This window comes from Chlamydomonas reinhardtii, chromosome 14, assembly GCF_000002595.2.
Source record: "Chlamydomonas reinhardtii strain CC-503 cw92 mt+ chromosome 14, whole genome shotgun sequence".
Taxonomy (NCBI): Eukaryota; Viridiplantae; Chlorophyta; class Chlorophyceae; order Chlamydomonadales; family Chlamydomonadaceae; genus Chlamydomonas; species Chlamydomonas reinhardtii.
In genome coordinates, this window is record NC_057017.1 from 2,399,322 (window position 1) to 2,418,622 (window position 19,301).

A 19,301-nucleotide genomic window follows, 5' to 3' on the forward strand; every position below is an offset into this window, starting at 1 on the left:
TATATTAGCGTGACGGAGCAACACATATAGCAACTGCGCACGCCGCTGACTTGCGCAGCGGCATGCGGGCGGCATCCGGCACAACGGCGCAACGCATAGTTATCAGAATTCCAATGAGTTCAACGTGTATAGACTTTCACTTGGGCAAACATAGTATTGTTGACGACGGCTATCGAGCGGACAGCCGTGTAAGCCTCCCTGCGCCCCGACTCAAACTACTGGCGATGATGATAACTACAGCTTAATTTACAGAGCCCATGATTTTGATAGGTTTTAGCGAGTGAACTATGTTGGCTCGACTTGACCGTGCTATGGCTTCTCCTCCCTGAAAACCAGCATACGGTTGAGCTCAATGGGTGTAGTCTGGAGGAGAGGGCTGCTGGCGGGGCTCCTCCTGTGCTTGGCATGGTCTCAGCCATCTCAGGCGTCGGCAAGCGCCCAGCTTCGCCAGCTCCTTGCGGCGAACGTGAATTCAACCTGTGCCTCTGCACTTGTGGATTCCTTGACTCTTCCGAATGCGTAAGTCGAGACAAGCATGAGACCGCGGGGTCCTGTCAGGGGCTGAACGCTGCAATTGAAACACCGCTTCTAAAACAGGACCTCAATATTTATGGAGGCGCCGGCAAATACGACTGCGATGCGGGAGCACTTGCTAGCACTCGTGGATGCCATTCTGCAGGGCGACAAACGCTGCACAGACAGCAGCTCTCTTGTAAGTCCTTACGCAATTGGGGTTCCGAGGTTGCGAAGGGCTGCAGCTCAAAAGGCCGCGGCCAGCGACCTTGGCGTGGAGGGTGCCGCCGTCAGTGGGTGGGTCGGCGATATCGTGGGGGCGTGGGCAAGCCCCCCCGAATGCAGCCGTCGCCTGCTGGGGCCAGGCAGGACAGGGTCGGGCGGCGGGGGTTGCTTGCGTTGTATGGGGGTGTCGGCGGTCAACGCGCCAAGCCAGAGCCGCTGACCGCGTGGTGTCTGCGTGATGCTGTGCTTATGCCGCTGCAGGAGCTAACGTGGGCGCAATACCCGAGCTGGTGAGCGCAGAGCTTGCCGGGGCGGGCGGCGTGGGACTTGGGTCTCAGCCACAGCGGCTGTCAGACGGGGCGGCGGGGCTATGTGGTTACGGCCGCTTCCCGCCTGAGTTCCATCGCCCAACGCCAGCACCTGCCGCTCACCCCAGGAATGCCCACGCGATGCTGTATGTGTTTTATGCAGGGTGAACGGTGCTTTCACAGAATGGATCTTTGATTTGATGATGGACTCAGCCACCGCGCGCTATTTCGGCAGCGTGACCTTCAACGGGCCGCAGGAGCTGCCGCCGCCCTCCACCCTAGGCCTGGGTTCAAGCCGCACCACCGGCACCTACGCCAACAGCAACAGCAGCAGCGCTCTGGCAACCACCTCAGGCACCAGCTCCAGCTCGAACACCAACAGCTCCAGCTCGAGCTCAGGCTCAGGCTCGGGCTTGGGTGCGGTTGATCCGTCCGTGCTCCGTGACTACGCGGCGCTGACCAATCCGTTGGTGGTGGTCTACAGCGGCGACCTGTCCGGCTTCGACATGGGCTTCGCGGTGAGCAAGAGGCAGGGCGCACGACAGGGGTCGGGGAAGTTTGGTTGGCTTCGCACCCTCCTCCGCGAGGCCCCGCGGTGTACCACGCAGCGCACTTCCGTGTGTGCGCGATTCCGTACGAAACTAAAAGTTTTAATGCAACTCCCGAACGCCCAGCCGCTCAACCCGGCATAATGCTGCACGCGTCCGCCCCGCGCCTTGGCCCCTTTGTGCTTTCTACGCGCAGGTGGAGCAGAAGGGCGTGGGCGAGTACCCGGAGAACGCCTGCGTGGACCTAGCTAACCCGCGCGGCCCGCTGCACCCGCGCGCGCAGCTGCTGCTGTACTACCGGGCCGACGTGCTGACAGCGCTGGCCGCTGCCGGCGCCCTGGCTTCCGCAGCCCCTCCCGCCGACTGGGACGAGCTGGAGGCTGTGCTGGCAGCGCACGCGGCTGCGGTGGCTCTGGGGCCCGGCGCGGGTCCGGAGCTGGAGGCGGCGCTGCCGCCGCACGGGCTGTGCGTCACAATGCACACCACGTGCGGCCGCGGCGGCGACGTGCTGGCTGCCATTGCCGCGAGCGTGGTGCAGACGGGCGGCACGGCGCAGGGGTACGTGTTCGACCTTGAGGGGACGCCGGCGGGCAGCGCGGGGCCGGAGCTGGTGGCGGGGCCGGGCTGGCGCCACGCGGCGTCGGTGTTGCAGCGACTGCTGGCGTATAATGCGCCGGAGGGCAACCGGACAGCCGGGCCCGCGAGCACTGGGGCCAGCGCCACGAATCCCACTGCCAATGCGACGGCGACAAGCGGCAGTGGCAGCAGCAGCAGCAGTGGCAGTGGCACTACTGGTGGTGGCGACAGCAGCGTGCAGGAGTTGTGTCGCGCCATGAGCCGCCACTTCCTGGAGGGGCGCTGCCTGGTGACGTTGGACTGGGATGTGCTACTGCTGTCAGCGGTGGCCAAGACGCCGCTGCTGCTGCAGCCGGGCGTGCTGGGTGTGGCGCCGCTGCCTGGCAGCCGAGTGGTGCTGGAACGCAGCAATGGCAGCAGTAGCGTTGGCAGCGCCAGTAGCAACAGCACTGCTGGCGCTCGGTTGGTGCCCTGCACGCCGCAGCTGTGCCGCCTGAGTGCCAACCACGACCGCCTGTATCTGACTCCGGAGGGGCAGCGGCAGGAGGTGCTGGACGCGGCCGCCGCCGCCAACGGCACCTGCACCACCGGCGATGGGGCGCGCGTGGAGGCAGCGGCGCTGGCGGCGTCAAAGGCGCCGCCCGTCGATGACGCCGTACTCATCAATCGGGCGCCGTACTCGGTCCTGTATGAATACTTCGTGTACATCAACTATGAACGTAAGTACGGAGAGCGCACAAACCCACGCCACGTGCATTTACGCTTCCCGTGCGGCCAGTGGGGCACGCTGCGGCAAACCTGCAGCACGGCGCTCTCAGCGGCGCAGCCCTTCCGCCCTGCCTTCGTCACACAATTTCCTGACAAATGCTCCTGCCCCGCCCCCTCCCCGCAGGCGTGGCGCTGGCGAACCTGGGTCAGGAAATGGCGCTGGTGCAGCTCAACGTGGCGGGCAGGCTGTCCTCCGAGCGCAAGAGCCGCCAAGACGGACTGGACGGGCTGCGGGTCTCGCGCAAGCCCGCGGCGCCGGCGCCGGCGGCCAACACCACTGCGGCCGCCGCCGCCGCCTCAGGGTCGCAGCTGTCCCGGTCGGCCAGCGGCATTGCGGGAGCGAGCAGCAGCAGCAGCACGGCTGCAGCGAATGGGCACGCGGGCGGCTGGACGGGCAGTGCCTGGGCGGGTGTGCCCTGGTGGGGGCAGCTCGGCGACGACGGGGCGCTGGCGGCGGGCGCGGCGCCCTTCACGTCGGCGGGGGTGCCGCGGGATGTGGCGGACTCCTACCTGCGCGCGATGCTGCACGCCATTCACTCGCCGAACGCCGCGCCCGACGTGCAGTCGCCGGGCCTGATCAACTGGTGAGCGAGAGCCCAAGAGGGCTCAGGCGGGGTTGGGTGGGGCGGGATCGCGCGCAGGCGTGTGTGTAGGTGTGGGTGCGGGTGCAGAGGCGTGAGAGTATGCGTATCGTGTGGGGGCTTGTGGCCGTAGCTGCTGGGGCGGCGCGGGTGGGCTACGTACTGCATCGGCAGCTTACGCGGCTCCTGTTCAGCTGCTCAACCAATCGCGCACTTCTCCGCTGCAGGTACAAATGGGCGCTGAGCTACACGGCCGCGTCGCTACTGCCGGCCAACGCAACCACCGCCGTGACAGCCACCCGCGGCGCCGGCCCGGACGCGGCGGCGGCGGCGCTCGGTGCGGCGTGGCAGCTAGTGGCAGCAGCCTACACGCCCACGGCTGTGCGTCGGGACTACCTGGCGTCCATTGGCGTGGCGTCGGCGGGCGCAAACACAACTGACGATAGTGATACAGGTGTGGGCATGACAGTTTCGCTATACGTTCATCGCACCGTCGGGCCCCGCAGCGGCTCGTGCCTCGCATAATGCCGGCTTGCATGTACGACAGCCCCTTCGCGCGCCCGCTCACGCTTGCTTCTTGCGCATCTGCTTGTCCGACAGGTGGCGTCCCTGCCGGCGGCTCTTCCGGCTCGGGCTCGTCGTCCAAACAGCTGAGCACCAGCGGCGTGGTGGCGCTGGTGGGCGGCATCGTGGGCGGCATCGTGGCGGCGGCGGTGCTGCTGGTGCTGCTGACGCGGCGGCGGCGGCACAACCGTAACTTGCTGGGGCGGGTGGTGGCGCCGCGCGCGGGGCCGGACACCACCATGCTCATCACAGGTGGGGGAGGGCGACTCGGAGGGGGTGCTTGCCATAGCAATGGGCACCACAAAGCACCACTCATCTGTGTCCGGAACGCACACACTGTGCAAAGGACACCTCCTGATTGCGGTGTGCTGGCGAAACAGTTCGCACTCTCTGTCAGCGCATGTGCAGTGCGGTCGGCTTGAACGCCCCTCTCTTTCTTCCGCCGGTTCTTTCGCATGCGGCCCCCCACAGACATCCAGAACAGCACCACGCTGTGGGAGGCCCTGGACGTGACGGTCATGGACGAAACGCTCAAGATGCACCACGACATCATCCGGCGCCTGCTGGCGCAGCACGACGGCTACGAGAGCGCTACGGGTGGGTGGTTGGCCGAGTCCTGGTGGCTGGCTTGGTGCTGATATCGCTAATAATCAGGGGCATGCACCGTTTCCGTACAGCATCAGCAACTATCCTAATGTTATTTACCCTGGAACTCATCTTCGCCTTGTCCAACATCGCATTCGCACAGAGGGCGACTCCTTCATCGTGGCGTTCGCGGACCCCGCCTCAGCGGTCGCCTTCGCCACTGCCTGCCAGGTGCGCGCTGCTGCCTCCATCCCTCCGTGGCAGGTTGTGCGCTCATGCCGGCTGCTCGCCCCCCGCCAACAACTGGGTCGCACCGGGCACCTCACGCTCACAGAACCCCATCCCGCTTCCTCTTATGCTCACACTCTGCAACCCACCCACCCACCCACCACCCATCTCATCCCATCCCATGCTCAACCACAGCTGGCGCTGCTCAAGGCGCCCTGGCCCGAGGAGCTGCTGTGCCACCCCGATGCAGCCCCCGTGGTGGTGGACCCCTTGGACGCAGACAATCGCGACGCCGCGCAGCGCGTGGGGCTGCCCTCCGGCCCCGACCGACCGCTGGCGCCCGCCGCGCCCGGCTCCTCCTTCCTCGCGCGCCTGGCCGCGCCGGCGCTGTACCTCTCCTCCCGGGTGCGGGTGGCGGCCGCGCGCTCGCAGGCGGCGCGGGAGTGGGCGGCGCAGGGCGGCGCTCCCTCCGGGCGGTGGTGGGTCGGGCCGCACCCGTCGGGGATGGGGCAAGTGGTGCCCATCGGCGGCGTGGGCGGAGTCGCCACGCCCGGCGGCACGATCCTGCCGCCGCCGTACTCGTTACACGCCAGTGCCGTTCCGGGCGTCATCGTGGGCGGCGTGGGCGGCGGCGGCGTCCCCATGTACGACTGGGCCGGCGACGTGTCGGTGCGCGGCGGCAGCGGGTACGGCAACAGCAACAGCCCCGGCCCCAACGGCGGCGCCGCCGCCACGCCCTTCGGCACGGCGGCCGCGACCGCGCTGTACGGCGGCAGCGTGACGGGCGCCGCCGCCGCGGCGGTGTTCCGCCCCGGAGGCGGGCGCGTGCACTCAGAGGCGCACCTGGCCGCACGCATGCACATGACGGGTGGCCACGGCCCGCAACACGTGCCCATGGGCGCCGCCATGGTTCCAGGCATGGGCGTGGGCGGGGTTCTCGGTGCAACCGCTTTCAACGGTAACGCCGCCGTCAATGCCGGCATGAGTCTGCCGGGGTCCAGCTTGGGCAGCTTCACGGCCGGTAGCGGGGCCGGGGCCCCAGGCGCCGCCGGGCCCCCAGGCATGGGCGTAGGCGCGATGGGCATGGTGGGCGGCGGGCGGCTGCCGTCTGTGTCGGCGGGCAAGGGCGCCGCGGGCGCCAGCCGGTTCCGTCAGGCGCCTGTGACCGCCGCCGCCACCATCACAGCCGACTCCAACACGCCGGGCGGCGGCGCCGGGGGCGGCGGCAGCGGGAGCCTGAGCGGCGGCGCGCCGGTTGTTGCGGGCGAGGGCGACGGCGCCAACGGCGCGAATGGAGGAGGTGTGGAGGACCTGGAGCGGGTGAGCGGCGACGGGCACGTGTCGCAGGACTGCGGCAGCGGCACCACCGGCACCACTGCCGTGACGGCCACCACCGTGCCCGATGGTGCGGCGCGCGGCGCCAGCAACTTTGGCGGCGGCAGCTTGGAGGGTGGCACGGCGAGCGCCGACGGCATGAATGCGGCACTGGGGGTTCTGTCAGTTAAGAAGGTGGCCGAACTGCCTGCTGGCAGTGCTAGCGGTGGCGGCACCGCCGCCGAGGGCCGCAGCGATTCTTTCCTTGCGATGATGAAGATGGGCGGCTCGCCGCTACCCATGGGCGGCGGCAAAGTCTCTGGCAACGGGCTGCCCAAGGCGGCGGTATCCAACAGCAGCTTCTTGCCGTCAGGCGACACCCACAACCGCCTCAGCAACCCCGGCGTCGCCGTGCGTGGAGAGTCCATCACGGCCGCTGCGATGCGGCTGCAGAGCGCGAGCGCCGGCGGGTTCATGCCTGGTGGCGCCGCCACGCCGCCGCCGGCAGCGGCGCAGGCAGTGCCCTCTATGTCTTCGGCCGGCGGCATTTTTGGCGAATGGCGTTGGAGCCGGAACGGCAGCACGGGCACTGGCTTGGGCATGGCAAACGGCATGGGCCCCATCCCGTCCTTCTTCGGACGCCGCGCCCCAGGCGAGGCCCAATCCACCCCCCTGCCCTTCTTTTGGGGCGGCGGGAACGCCACGCCCGGCGGCGGCCCCACGGCGCCGGGTGCTGCTACAACCTCCGGGGCCGCGGCCGTGCCTGCTACTGCCAGCAGCTGGTGGGAGGCGGAGCTGCAACGCGTGTTCCCGGTGGTGTCGCCCGAGGCGGTGCCGGGCTCGTTGCGGTCAGGTTACCCACTCAAGGTGAGGCGGTCAGCGATCAGGCTGTAGAAAGCGGGGTGGCTTGTGTAAGGATATCACGGTGAACCCCGCAACGGAAGCTGCAGCACATGCCATACACCTTACATCGAAAGTCTCCTGGCCGGTCACAGCAGCCTACATGGCAGCGCGCCAAAACACGTTTCACCGGAGCCCGCGCCGTGCTCCTGGACCTTGTATGAGTTCGGACTCCTGACAGTGCTTGCTGCTTGTGTCCTTGTTTGTTGCCCGTCCACCCGCAGAGCCTGCGCGTGCTGCTGTCCAGCGGGCGCCTGGGGCTGGTGGCGTACCGGGGCTTGCGAGTGCGCATGGGCCTGCACACCGGGCTGGAGGGTAACAGCTACATCGCCTTCAACAAGGTGCGTACCGTAGTGATACAAAGGTTTCGGGGAGCAAAGTTCGGGAGGCGGTCCCGAATCCGCTCCCGAACCTATTTAATTAATTATTTCGCCTTCTCGGTCCCGAATATAAATATCACCTTTCGGATATACTATTTTCCGGAGCGCGCGCTGCGCGCGCCTGGAGGGGGTCAAGGGGGTCTTACCACCACACGCCGGCCAGCACGCCGGCCTTACTTCGAATGCGCCATGCACGGAACCCTGAGCCACGGGGCCATTGTGCACGACACACGGTCGCATGCACCGATGCACGGAACCCTGAGCCACGGGGCCATTGTGCACGACACACGGTCGCATGCGTGTCCGGGGCATGAAGGCGGCCTGGCCGGACTGCCGTCGGGAGTCCCGAAATTCTGGATCAGACTTGCATTTTTCGCCGACGGCCGTCCCGAATATTTAATTTCCCGAATAACTTTCAACATATATTTATACCCTGTCCCGAACATTCAAAACCCGAAACCTTTGTATCACTACGGTATGGCGGTGGTTGGTATGCAGCGCGTGCAACGAAGGTGCTTTGGTTTCATTGGACACACATGTGTACCGTGTGTGTGGCCGTGTCGGCTACACGATCACGCACTTGGGGCCGCTTAGCCGTATTCCACGCCCTCAATCCCTGCTGTTGATTGGCTGCACCCGCTGTGCCGTGTGCCGGCCGCCTCGCCCTCTGCCGCCTCCTCCTGATCTGCTGCAACAACCTGTCAACATCATCTCGTCCCTCTTAAATAAGATTCTTATACATGGAACCCCGCAGGTGGACAGCAGCTACAAGTACAGCGGCCCCTTCGCCGAGACCGCCAAGTACGCCACGACCTCGGCGCCCGGCGGCATGGTGGTACTGTCCGCGTCGGCCTTCGCCAGGTGCGGTTGGCACGTGCTGCAGGGTCTACTTGGTTGTATGTGCGGGGCTGCGTGTAATTGTTTGCATCAGCACCCCCGCGTCCCCGAGTGCTCCATGGCCCAAGGCTGAAGTGCTTGTGACGTTGTGTCTGTATAATGGCGGCTGGTGCCAGCTGTTGCTGACGTGTGTGCCTTGTGTGCGTCGTTTCGCGACAGGCTGCGAAACAGCCTGCAGAAGAGTGACGGCGGCTCGCAGGGCGTCGTGGGCGCACGCGGGTATGTTTCTGGTGGGGCGTCAGCGCGGGTCTTGCCGGCGCGGGGCGGCGCGGCAATACCGTAGCGCCACATTGGCAGCGCTGCCCTTGCTACTACTCTCCATTGCGCTCATCGCTGCCCTGCCACTGGCGCCCGCACCGCGCCCGCATTGTGCCCTACAGGTCGCTAGTTGTGTATGCTGGACACCACGTCTTGCAGCCGGCGGCGCCCGAAGGCAACGCCGCCGCGGCGTCCAAATCCGCCGCCGCCGCGCTCTTTGGGACTGGCGTCATCGGTGGCGGCGGCGGCGATGGCCCCGTGCCCATGTCGCTGCAGTCGGCGCTGATGCGTGGTGCCAATGCCAGCCGCCGCCAGACGGTGCAGCTCAACCTCACGCCCACGCCGCTCCTCCCCGACGACGGCCCGCCCACCACTCCCAAGGCTTCTGGCAACAGCGCAAGCACTGGCGCCGCCGCCGCCGCCGCCGGCACCACCTCCCAGCGCCAGTCTGGCGTCCTGGGGAGCATTGCCGCCGGCTTCAGCCTCAAGCGGCTCATCAGCTCGCACATGGGCGGCGGCGGGGCCGGCACAGGTGCCGCCGCGGGCGGCAACCGCAGCGGCCGTGACCGCTCCAGCGGCGGCGGCAACCGCAGCAGCCGTGACCGCGCCAGCGGCGCCGGCAACCTGCGCGGCAGCATGGGCGGCATGCGGGCGACGGTGGGCGGTCTGATTGTGACCAGCACGGTGGCTCCTGGGGAGGAGCTGGCTCTGTACCAGGCGGTGCCGCAGCCGCTGGTGTGTCGACTGGCGCTGTCACCGCCGCTGCGCAGCGTGCGGCTCAGCCAGGTCGGCAGCCTGGGGGCGCCCACCGGCTGCGTCACGGTGAGCTGGGGTGACGTGCGTGCGGCAGCGTAGGCAGCGTGGCAGCGTGGCAGCGGGGGCAGGCCGTCGTGTGTCGGGCGCGTGTGACGCGGCGTGTGGTCCGTGCTTTTGGGATGCACACATGACACGCGACGCCTGGGAGCTCGGGCATGGTTGTGTGCACCGCCACGACAATAATTTACTGTACACAACACCGGTTCCTTCATCAAAACCCTGCTGTACCCCTGCCCCTAATGTAGCGATAACGGCTAGGCTCGGGCACATAACCTCCGGCCCCACCAATCCTGTTTTCTTACGTGATTGGTTCAACGTTAACCCCACCAATCCCACACACGCGTGCCCCCAGGTGGCGTTCATGTACGTGGTGGGCGCCTCCACGCTGCTGAACGACCTGCCCGGCCCCGCCGCGCGCGCGCTGGACCTCTTCCAGCGCCTGGCCTGCAAGCAGCTTCTGCAGACCCGCCCGCCGCCGCGCCGCCGCTCCGACACCTCCACCCTGCTCGGCCTCGCCTCCGACGCCCTCTCCACCACCAACCTCGGCGCCTACGCCAATGCCCACGCGAACGCCGCTGCTGCTGCTGCCTTCGGCGCCGCCGGCGAAGCCGCCGGCGCCGGCGGCCCGCTGCCGCAGGCGCCGCCCCCTCCTCCTGAGGCCTGGTCGGGGCTGCCGGCTGTGTGCAGCCGAGCTGGCTACCTGGTGGAGGGCGGTGAGGGTCTGGTGCTGGCGGTGTTCAGGGACCCCACCGCGGCGGTGGAGTGGGCTCTGGACTGCGTGGAGGCGTTGAAGAAGCAGGTGTGTGCGGGCTTTTGGGGGGTGTAAATACCGCCTCAACTAAGGCAAACCAGTAGCGGAGCGCAGGCACAGGGGAGGGGGGAGGGGACGGGCGTGGGGCCAGGGTGGGGTGGGTGGGAGGTCTGGTATGGCGTGGGGGTGGGGGAGGTGCGGGGCGCTGGTATGTTTTGCCGTGGAAGCAGGCATCACTTTGCGTCGTCGTGTGCTTGATGTCGTTCTATGATGCGTCTTTGCGCCGGCCACCAACCCAGTGCGCATGAGCTTGCACCTTGCGCCTGCCGCTTCACGCCTGTGCCGCCACCACCCGCGCGTTCGCCCCCCCTGCGGTTCCTACTGGACGTCAGCACTTCATCCTTGTGATCCAATCACTCCGCCCTTCACATGAACGGCTACCTCCCCCTATACTGCTGTTCCTGGCTACGCCTTCACTTCTTAAATAGTCATGCATGTAACTCCCCCCCTTGTTCCGCAAGATGGTCTACCGTCTACCATTTCCTTAACTAATCATGAATGTAACCCCTCCTCAGGACTGGGAGGACGAGCTGCTGTCGCACTGGCTGTGTGAGGAGGTGCTGTCCGTGGGCGTCACCGGCGGCGGCAACCAGCCCATCACCATGGAGCTGTCGCTGCCGCCGCTGGACGAGTCGGAGGCGGGCGGCGTGCCGGGGGCGTCAGGGGCCATGCCGCCCGGCACGACGGCCGATGGATCCGACCCCGGCGCGACAGGGCTGCAGACGGCACCCGGAGCGGGCGCGGGCGAGGGGCGGAAGGCTCCCGCTTGGGCCAACGGCCGCAGCCGGCGCGGCGGGCTTGCGGTGTCGTTGGCGCCCAGCCCGGAAGCCGGAGCGGGCGGGGGCGCGGGGCCGGTGGGTGAAGGAACAGAGCCGGGCCTCAGCGTCGCTTTCCCGCCGGACGCCGAGACGGCGGCCAGACAGCACTCGAACTCCCGCGCCGGTTCCGACGCCGACTCTGGACCCGACGGTAGCGCCAGCAGGGTCCAGCGCGCCGGTCCGTCACGGCCCATCTCCGCTGTAGCGCGGCCGCGCAGCGCCGCCTTTGCGCCCACCATTGAGGCCAGTGGCGGCGGCGGCGCCGGCCCGGGGCTGGGGATGCTGCCGCGCAGCCTGAGCCGCAAGCCGTCCATGGCGCGCATGGGCGCGCGCGCCATGACGCAGCGCGTGCTGGAGCGGGGGCTGCGCATCAAGGTGGGTATTGACACGGGCCGTGCCAGCCACACGCTGACGGAGGCCAGCGGCCGCCTGAGCTACCGCGGCAAGGTGATGAACCGGGCGTCGCGCGTGGCGGGCAAGGCCGCGCCCGGGCAGGTGCTCATCACGGAGGAGGCCTGGAGCATCGTGCTGGAGGCGCCGGAGAACCGGGTCAACAGCAGCGACGAGGAGGCGGAGGAGGAAGACCTGCTGCTGTCGGGAGGCGGCGCACGCGGCGGCGGCGGCGGCGGGGGTGGGGAGAGCGATGGCGGCGCGCTGTCTGTGGCGGCGAGCAGCCGGCACAGTCGGTGGGCGCCGCAGAAGTGCGGGCTGGTGGGTGTGAGCCTGGGCAAGGTGGTCTTGCGCGGCGTGTCGCAGCCCGTGGAGCTCATCCAGTGCATGCGCGGCCGCGGCTGAGGACTTGGGGAGCTGCAGAGATGGTCTTGCGGTCGGCCGGTTCCAGTTGGCGGATGGCAAGCTCTGCGGGCTGGAGTATTCGCTTGGCGTTGAAGGATGGCCATAAGTTGTGGTATGAAAAATGCATGCATGCGCACGAAGATTCATGGCCTGGCTCTTCGTGTCTTCTGGAACGAGGTTGCTTTCCAGGTTTGACGGTTGCACGTATGACGACGCCATTGCCGCTGTATGCCATAGACGAATGCGAGAATGCAGGTCGTGGCAGGTCACTGCCTGTTACCGCACTGACGACTTCACCTGTAGCAGTGTGCGGCGTGCCGCCTCGGCGGCTAGGATACCCGTAACGGTATACTTTAAGATGTGGTGATTGCGGGTGATGGTGATGAACATGGAATGGCCTTGAGACGCCAGCTCCATGGTTTCACGACCACAACGCTTGACGCGTCTGAAATGGTTTGTCATGTTGTCTTCATTATCCAAACAGCGTGACCGAGGCTGTACTAACACAGGAGGAAGGGCGGCAGTTGCGTGCCGTGCCAGATCCCAACTTGTCTGAACGATTCACGTGATTACAGACATGGCTGCTTCGCCTATACACACAGGACACATGGGTTTCCGACGATGGGTACTGCTCCTTATATTCCTTGGAATCCAGCCGCATGGCTGTGAATGTTTTTGCGCGCAAAGCTTCATCGTGGGCACATAGGGAGATCAGCCCAATGGCACAGAGTTGAGGTGCTGCTGGCAGATATGCAAAACTGTGGACTTGCATGTGGAGTTGGGGCCGAGGTTGGCAAGACGGGTAACGGCCCCCACTGTGTGGTGCAGTCGGTGGGCCCGCGTTGTTCACGTTATTTATGCAGAGCTGAAGGGCGGGGCCCCTCAAGCCGGCGGTGAGCGCACGGCCTTAGTGTCCTGGAGGGCACTGAAAATGCATTTACCCTTGTCATGCATAGCTACAATTTACTTGGTAGGCTGCTAGAACCCAAGCGCAGTGCGCGATTGTGGGGGCACTGCGTGTGATGCCACCTGTTGGGCGGTCTTAGCCTTTTTGTAAAGCTTCGGTAGGCATTCATACAATGTACTATTTGTTTTGGTCTTGCGTCGGTTATAATGTCACACGGAGCGGTGTCGCCCGCCCACTGGCCGGCTATGCCTTCGTGTGCTGCTTCGACAATGGGGGGTTTCCGTTTGGGCCGGAGATGGTCCTTCTTGTAATGTCACCCACACGTGGTTGCGTAGCGTGTGCTTGTGCCCTCCCTGGGTAGTGGTAGGGGAGGTGTCCGTTATCGACGATGCTTTGAAAAATGAAAATGCGAACAGAGGAACTGAGGAAGCAGACGAGCACAACGTCGTGGAGGCCTGGAGGCTGTCACAGCAGCATAGCAAGCGTGAGCCGTTCGCGGCGTTGGCTCCCGGGTCGTGCACAGCGCGGGTTCGACATGCTCAATCCGACGGATGTTGGCCTGATTCCATACTTGACTAGCGCTATAGATTACCGGTTCCTTAGAACACTTGACACCGTCGATTGCTGAGAAAGTTTAGGAACTGTGTTCAGTGAATGTCGCGCACTCCTAACAGCGGCGTGCACCTGAGCAGAGATTTTCAATACAAATCAATTGAAGCATTGTTAGATCGCATTCTGCGGCAGCCAGCTGCAGACGGTAGCGCGCGGTGTGCACAGGAGCAGCTCGAGCCGCGGGAGGGGCACCGCGATACCTGGTCGCCCTCCCCGCCGAAGACCGCTATCAGGTTTTTTAACGACACTTTGCGGGTGGAAGCCCCTCCTCTGTCGAGCGGTCCTCCAGAGGTACCAGGTGCGCCGGCGAGGCTGTCGAAGTGAGCGATTCTCGCATGCCCTGACATGAGCTGTCGAACCCATGCGCGCTGCAGACTCTCGTGACATTCAAGCCTTGATTACATCATTTCGTGCGCTCGTGAAGCTAGCAGACGGCCAGCTTACCGGTTTCCGGGCCCGAAGGCTCGCGCGGGAGTCGCAAGTCGCAAGCAACTGAGCGCCCGGCGTTCGAGGCGCGAGCATCTATCCCTAGAATACAACAAGCCACACATCTGCGTACGCAGACCCAGTTCTGGATTTCGGCGCAATGCAGGCTACATGCGCTTAAACCACTTGTGCGTGTTTGATTGGTAAATTAATTTCCGGGTATAAAGCAGACAATGGCAGACACGATGGACTTGGACAAGGCCGGGCCAGGACCAGGGTCTGCGCGCTCGAGGGGTCGGCTGCCGGCGCAGTTGAGGTGCGGGACTGTATCTGCTACTAGAACTCAAATATGGCGTACTGAAAGACTGTGACATGCACAGGACGCTCGTGTGCGAAAGGGCAGTGCTGGACCGAGCGGATGGTTCCGCCAAGTGGACGCAGGAGGGCAGCAGCGTGCTGGCCGCGGTGTATGGGCCACGGCAAGCAAAGCTACAGAAGGAGGACGCGGAAAGGGCCGTCGTAGAAGTGGTCTTCAAGCCCCGGGCGGGGTTACAAGGTGCGCGTGACACGCACCGTGCGTGTGTGTTTTGTTGAAAGGTGTCTGGCACATCGCTTTTCGCGGCTCCACGTCCCCTGTCCATGGTGTCGGGCAGTTTGCTTGCGGGAATCCCCTTACACTGTCCTGGGGCAGCAGCTATTCGGAGGGGCAGCGGTCGCTCTGCTTGCTGTTGCTTACGCTGTTGCCGTGGTGCCAATGCTGCTTCGACGCAGGCCACGAGGACCGGTCGTTAGAGCTCGAAATTCGCGGCATCCTGGAGGGCGTTATCCCGCTGGGCATGTTCCCCCGCACCAGCGTAATGGTAGTGCTGCAGGTACGGCATGCGGGAGTCGATGTCACATAGCATTGGCGGCCGATCATGGGTGGCTTTCATACGTGGCTCATGTGGGGCGGTGCAGGAAGAGGTCCGAGACACTTGCGGCGGGTTGCATGGATTGCCCATGTGCAGCGCTTTCTTGGGGCAACGGACGCCGCGCCACATGGTGTGGCGTGCAAAGCGTCGCGTCGTGATACCGGCATACCGCTCAATACTGTTGAAAACATGCGAACGCAATTGCGAATACATCATACGCAGGTGCTCCAGGATGACGGCGGGGCGCTATCGTGCGCGCTCAATGCGGCAGCGGCAGCGCTGGTGGACGCGGGCGTGCCCCTCAACTCCATGTTCTGTGAGTGCCGGCGGGTTGGTGGCGTGCTGGGTGGGCTGCTGACGACTCAGCCCGGATGCTGTCGGGTTGTCGACGGGGTTGACGGCGGTGTTGTGTGCGGTTGGCTGTAGACTTCACCATCCCGCTGGACTCGAAAGCTGTGCCAGCTGCTATCGTGAATGCTGCATTTTCCAATGACCGTGGCGGCTTGGTGCGTCATCTTGCCCACCCGCAGCCTCGGTCAGCTGCGTGCTGACGTCAGACAGGCGGCTGGTCCTGGACCCGGACGCGTTGGAAGAGCAGGTGGGCGGTGGCCTTGTGGGTGGGCGCGATTAGGGGCGCATGCGCAGCCATGTGGCCTGTGGCCTGTGCATCATGTTTAGGGCGCGTGTGGCACGTGCGCAGAGGCCATGCGGCTGCAGGAGGGGGTGGGGCTAGGACCCGGAAGGTGCCGAGGCAAGGCCATTGCATGCGGCTCGATTTAGGGACTCAACCTGGCACCTCTACCGTACCAACGCTACCCCATCGCCAGCCGACAACATGTCCTGACCCACAACCTCGCCTCTCCCGCCTGCCACAGGCCGCCGCCGCGCGCTTCTGTTTCACCTACCCGCACCACTTCGACCTGACCACGGCGGTGCCAGCCGCCGCCACCGGCGCCACCACAGCCTCGCCAGGTGCCGATGACGCCTCGGCGACTGCGGTGGTGGGCGAGTCGGTTCTGGGCAGTCGCTGTGTGGGCGCCTTCAGCGGCGACGAGCTTCTGGATGCCGCGGCGCTGTGCCGGCGTGGCTGCGAGCGCGTGGCGACGTTTGCCCGGCTCAGCCTCGCCAAGAGCCTACAGGCGGCGGGAGGCGCGTAATGGCGACAGCAGCAGTGGCAGTGGCAGTGCCCGAGTGGTGGGGGTGAATGGTGGCGGTATGGTGCCGTGGGGACTGCGGATGCTTGTGAGCGCTTGGTATAGTAAGAGCATAGCGCGCGGCAACACGGGGGGAAGGGGGCCCCGGATGCTGCCGGCGTTTAGGTCGCTGGGCAGCCCGAGACAGTGCCCCGTATTGACTTGGTACTGCGTGTTCTTGAGCCTGGTGCGCGCCCCCCAATGCATTCTAGGCGCTAGGGCACGACCTTAGGACATGCAGTGGCGGTGGGGCATGGTCGGGTGACGTGAGCGGTGCGATTGTCAGGGTATCCTGCACATGGCGGCGGGTGCCATTAAGGCAGGCGGTCGGTAGGTCGGTGGCGCAACGCGGAAGCGGCTGGGCGTTGAGCAGGGGTCTTGTAGGCGTGTGGGGCCGGATGTAATCCATGCCGTTCTCGCCTGGGCAAGGGACAAGCCAGGTAGTTACTACAAGGGAAGGACCTGGGGGCCGTTTGGGCCCTATGCGTGTTGCATGGCACGGGGCCACGGTAAACAAAAGTGTGATACTTGGACAAGGCGCACGGACAAGACGCCAGGAGTCCTTAGTTTCGGGGAGTCCCACGGAGCAGCCCTCTGCGTACGCGCCGACCGTGCCAGCAAATGGCGGTAGCCACCATCGTCTGCCCCTGCAGTCCCTTCCCAGCACATTCTTCATGCAGTTGTGCACAAGTTCACTAACATTATATTAGAGAACGCATATGTACGTGCGATGTCAGGGCTTGGGCAGGGACAGATACGGGCACTGATTGGCGTGGCACGATCGTCGCTGGGCAATCCTAGCGGTGCTGATCATCGCAGCCGTTGCTAATATCCAAGACACGCACGCCCCCATCCCCGGCGCGGAGGCGTAAGGCATGCGCGCTCTGCTTGGTCGGGCTTGGTGATAAGGACTGATTGAATGCGGTTATGAGAGGTTTGGCCATGGGCGCCGCGCACTCCTGTTGGCGCAATTTGGTACCGTCAGATGTTTGTGTTCTTGCTTCAGAGGACGCGGGGTGCAATGGCGTTTTACAGCATTGAGCGAGGTAAGAGCGACAGAGCGCGATGATAATTAACCGCACCCGTTTGACCGGTGCGTGTGCGTGCCAGGGGTGCGTGCGGCGAGATAAAATCACATGCGTCCCTTCAACTGTAATCGAGCGCATCTATCTGCTTGCCCAACCAATTAACCATTGGTTGGAACCAAGACAAGGGAAGGGATCGACTGTGAATTCACCGGGTGGATTGTAGGCGCAGTGCAACCGAGCAAGGAGTGACACCCGCATCACTAAAGTATTGTGCCCCCGGGGAGCTCTTCGTGAGCCCGGACTCTCGACGCCGTGCGCCTACCCAAGTGGCTCGGCAGCTGCTACAGACCGTGCCAGTTGCGCCCACTATGACACCCTCTACTGCCCCATGTTGGGGTGTCTGGGAATGCGCTGCACACTACGGGGTCGCGCCAACCTTGTTCCATCGCACCCTCAGCAATATTGTTCAACACTCCAAGCCAGAAGCCATGGCCGTAGGCCGTGGCGGCAAAACCCACATCCTGAACTGTACCATCGAAGCCACACACCTGGTCTGCCGACTAACATGCCATAGCATAGCACACTTGCATGAAGCGGTACAAGTCGCCAAAGCACATGAACGGTACGGTACATCGGATGCTCTAGTACAAGTAGTGTACAATCACTGTATCGCGGGAGTATGTGCGTGGCACATGCAGCCTGGATGCGTAGGAATGCGCCACATCACACGCGCTTGCCAAAAAGACATACACATAGGGATACACCCCGGATTACACATGCCGCAATCTGATGCCTCTCTGGTTCACACTTCCGCTCTTCAGGGCTGCAGCGCCCCTGTCTCGTATTGTACAGTGCCCACACTTCCGGGCCGAGCTTAATCTGCTGCACTTGGCAGCCCCTCTCGGCGGCAGCCTCACTCTGCGGCAGAGCCACGCACGTCCACGGCTCCCCACGGCTCCGCCCACCCCGTGCCTCCTCGGCACTCAGCAGGTGCCGCCCGCGGCCCCGCCCACACAGCTGCTGACGCCGCTGCGCCTCAGCGCCAGGTGCATGGAGGCGGCGCCCACCAGGTTCATGGCTGACAGCACCAGCAGCCCAAGGGGCGACTCCCCAACGGCCACCAGCAGCCCAAAGGCCGCGGACAGGGCCAGGCGCGACCAGACCGTGGCCCGGTAGAAGCCCAACGCTCCCAGGCCCTGCGGGCGTGCAAGCAGGAAAACGGAGGCGTGTTTAATTAGGGTTTGTTGTTAAAGTCTGGATGTTGGGCTGGACGCATGTGAAAGAAACTGAAGACATGTCTCTGAGCCTATTATGGCGGCCTTGCGACCAGAGCCTCCCCTGGCGCTACGCAGCCTGCCTGCTCCGTTCATTCCCAATACCTCACCGCCACATCGCGTACCGAGACACCCCCTGAGCAGCACCCTTCAGCGGCTCACCTCGCGGTCGCCGCTGGCTGTGCCCAGGTACTGCCAGCCAATGAGCGTGAAGAGGATGCCGCCCACCCGGATCCAACCAGACGACACCGTCTCAGCCGCGAACAGCAGGCCTGCACAACAAACGAGGTGGGATGTAAGGGGGTTGAGTGGCTGTGGGTATATGTTGGCCGAGAAGATGGTTCTCGTTGCTTGGGCATGTGCAGGTAACAATGCAATGCATGGATTGCAGGTGGGTAGCGGGTGGAAGATAGGGTTCCCGCAGGAGCAGGCAGTGTCCGCCAGCTGCCTGCAGGTGCCCAGCGCGCGCGCTCACCAAAGACTTGCTGCGGGACCAGGCACAGGGCCAGCCCGAAGATCACGGCGTAGGTGCCGGTGAAGAGGGCCGCCTGGATTTGCGGAGTGCTGCTGGGAGCTGACGCCGGCTGGCGACTGTACAGGTTAACAACGCGAGCCGGGCCGGGACAACAGTTAGGCGAGCCCGTGTGGCAAGGCCGAGCCTCGAACGCCCAATTCCTGTTCCGACCTACCTGGCAGCTCCCTCCGCTCCCGCAAGCACACGGACCGCCAGGCGACGCGACGCTGTGCGGGCGGAAGCGTGGTTGCATGGCTGCAGCGACGGCTGCGCTGACCGGCAAACGAGCGTGGGGATGGCCTTCCTTGACCATAGATTGGTGCTTAAAGGGACGCTGATACGGCCGCTGAAAGCTGCACCGCACGAGACCTTGCTTGCGTTGGGGGTTAGCGAAGGGGGCATTGTGAAGGCTGCTAGCGTGTACCTCCGAGAGTAAAATAGTGGGTCAAGCAAGTTAACAGTATACACGTGTATGGGTTGGTGTAGCTGCGTACACCAGGGCTGCCTTCGCGAGCCCGGAATTTTCCAGTGTAGCGATGGGCGAGCTACCC

General features: G+C 64.8%; 4 protein-coding genes across 4 annotated transcripts; 3 read left to right on the forward strand and 1 right to left on the reverse strand.

Annotated features, from left to right (window-relative positions):
* Positions 1-9: 9 nt before the first annotated feature.
* CHLRE_14g624450v5 (uncharacterized protein) lies at positions 10-13,118 on the forward strand. Its single transcript, XM_043070250.1, has 17 exons — positions 10-519; positions 598-712; positions 1,000-1,028; positions 1,210-1,564; positions 1,791-2,889; positions 3,063-3,522; positions 3,747-3,973; positions 4,120-4,335; positions 4,555-4,680; positions 4,832-4,899; positions 5,092-7,077; positions 7,335-7,451; positions 8,245-8,351; positions 8,547-8,606; positions 8,768-9,467; positions 9,814-10,260; positions 10,788-13,118. The coding sequence occupies exons 1-17, from the start codon at positions 353-355 to the stop codon at positions 11,883-11,885; spliced, it is 7,377 nt and encodes a 2,458-aa protein (XP_042916923.1). The 5' UTR covers positions 10-352; the 3' UTR covers positions 11,886-13,118.
* Positions 13,119-13,179: 61 nt separating this feature from the next.
* Positions 13,180-13,981, forward strand: CHLRE_14g624476v5 (uncharacterized protein). Its single transcript, XM_043070251.1, has 2 exons — positions 13,180-13,702; positions 13,779-13,981. The coding sequence occupies exons 1-2, from the start codon at positions 13,447-13,449 to the stop codon at positions 13,898-13,900; spliced, it is 378 nt and encodes a 125-aa protein (XP_042916924.1). The 5' UTR covers positions 13,180-13,446; the 3' UTR covers positions 13,901-13,981.
* A 60-nt stretch (positions 13,982-14,041) lies between these two features.
* Positions 14,042-16,511, forward strand: CHLRE_14g624500v5 (uncharacterized protein). The gene is made up of 6 exons (XM_001692772.2): positions 14,042-14,146; positions 14,211-14,386; positions 14,602-14,702; positions 14,964-15,057; positions 15,272-15,339; positions 15,617-16,511. The coding sequence occupies exons 1-6, from the start codon at positions 14,076-14,078 to the stop codon at positions 15,896-15,898; spliced, it is 792 nt and encodes a 263-aa protein (XP_001692824.2). The 5' UTR covers positions 14,042-14,075; the 3' UTR covers positions 15,899-16,511.
* Positions 16,512-16,951: 440 nt separating this feature from the next.
* Positions 16,952-19,209, reverse strand: CHLRE_14g624550v5 (uncharacterized protein). Its single transcript, XM_043070252.1, has 4 exons — positions 18,926-19,209; positions 18,712-18,827; positions 18,399-18,508; positions 16,952-18,158 (listed from the first exon to the last, which is right to left on the reverse strand). Exons 1-4 carry the CDS (start codon positions 19,150-19,152, stop codon positions 17,946-17,948), a joined length of 666 nt encoding a protein of 221 aa, XP_042916925.1. The 5' UTR covers positions 19,153-19,209; the 3' UTR covers positions 16,952-17,945.
* Between the last annotated feature and the right edge of the window lie 92 nt (positions 19,210-19,301).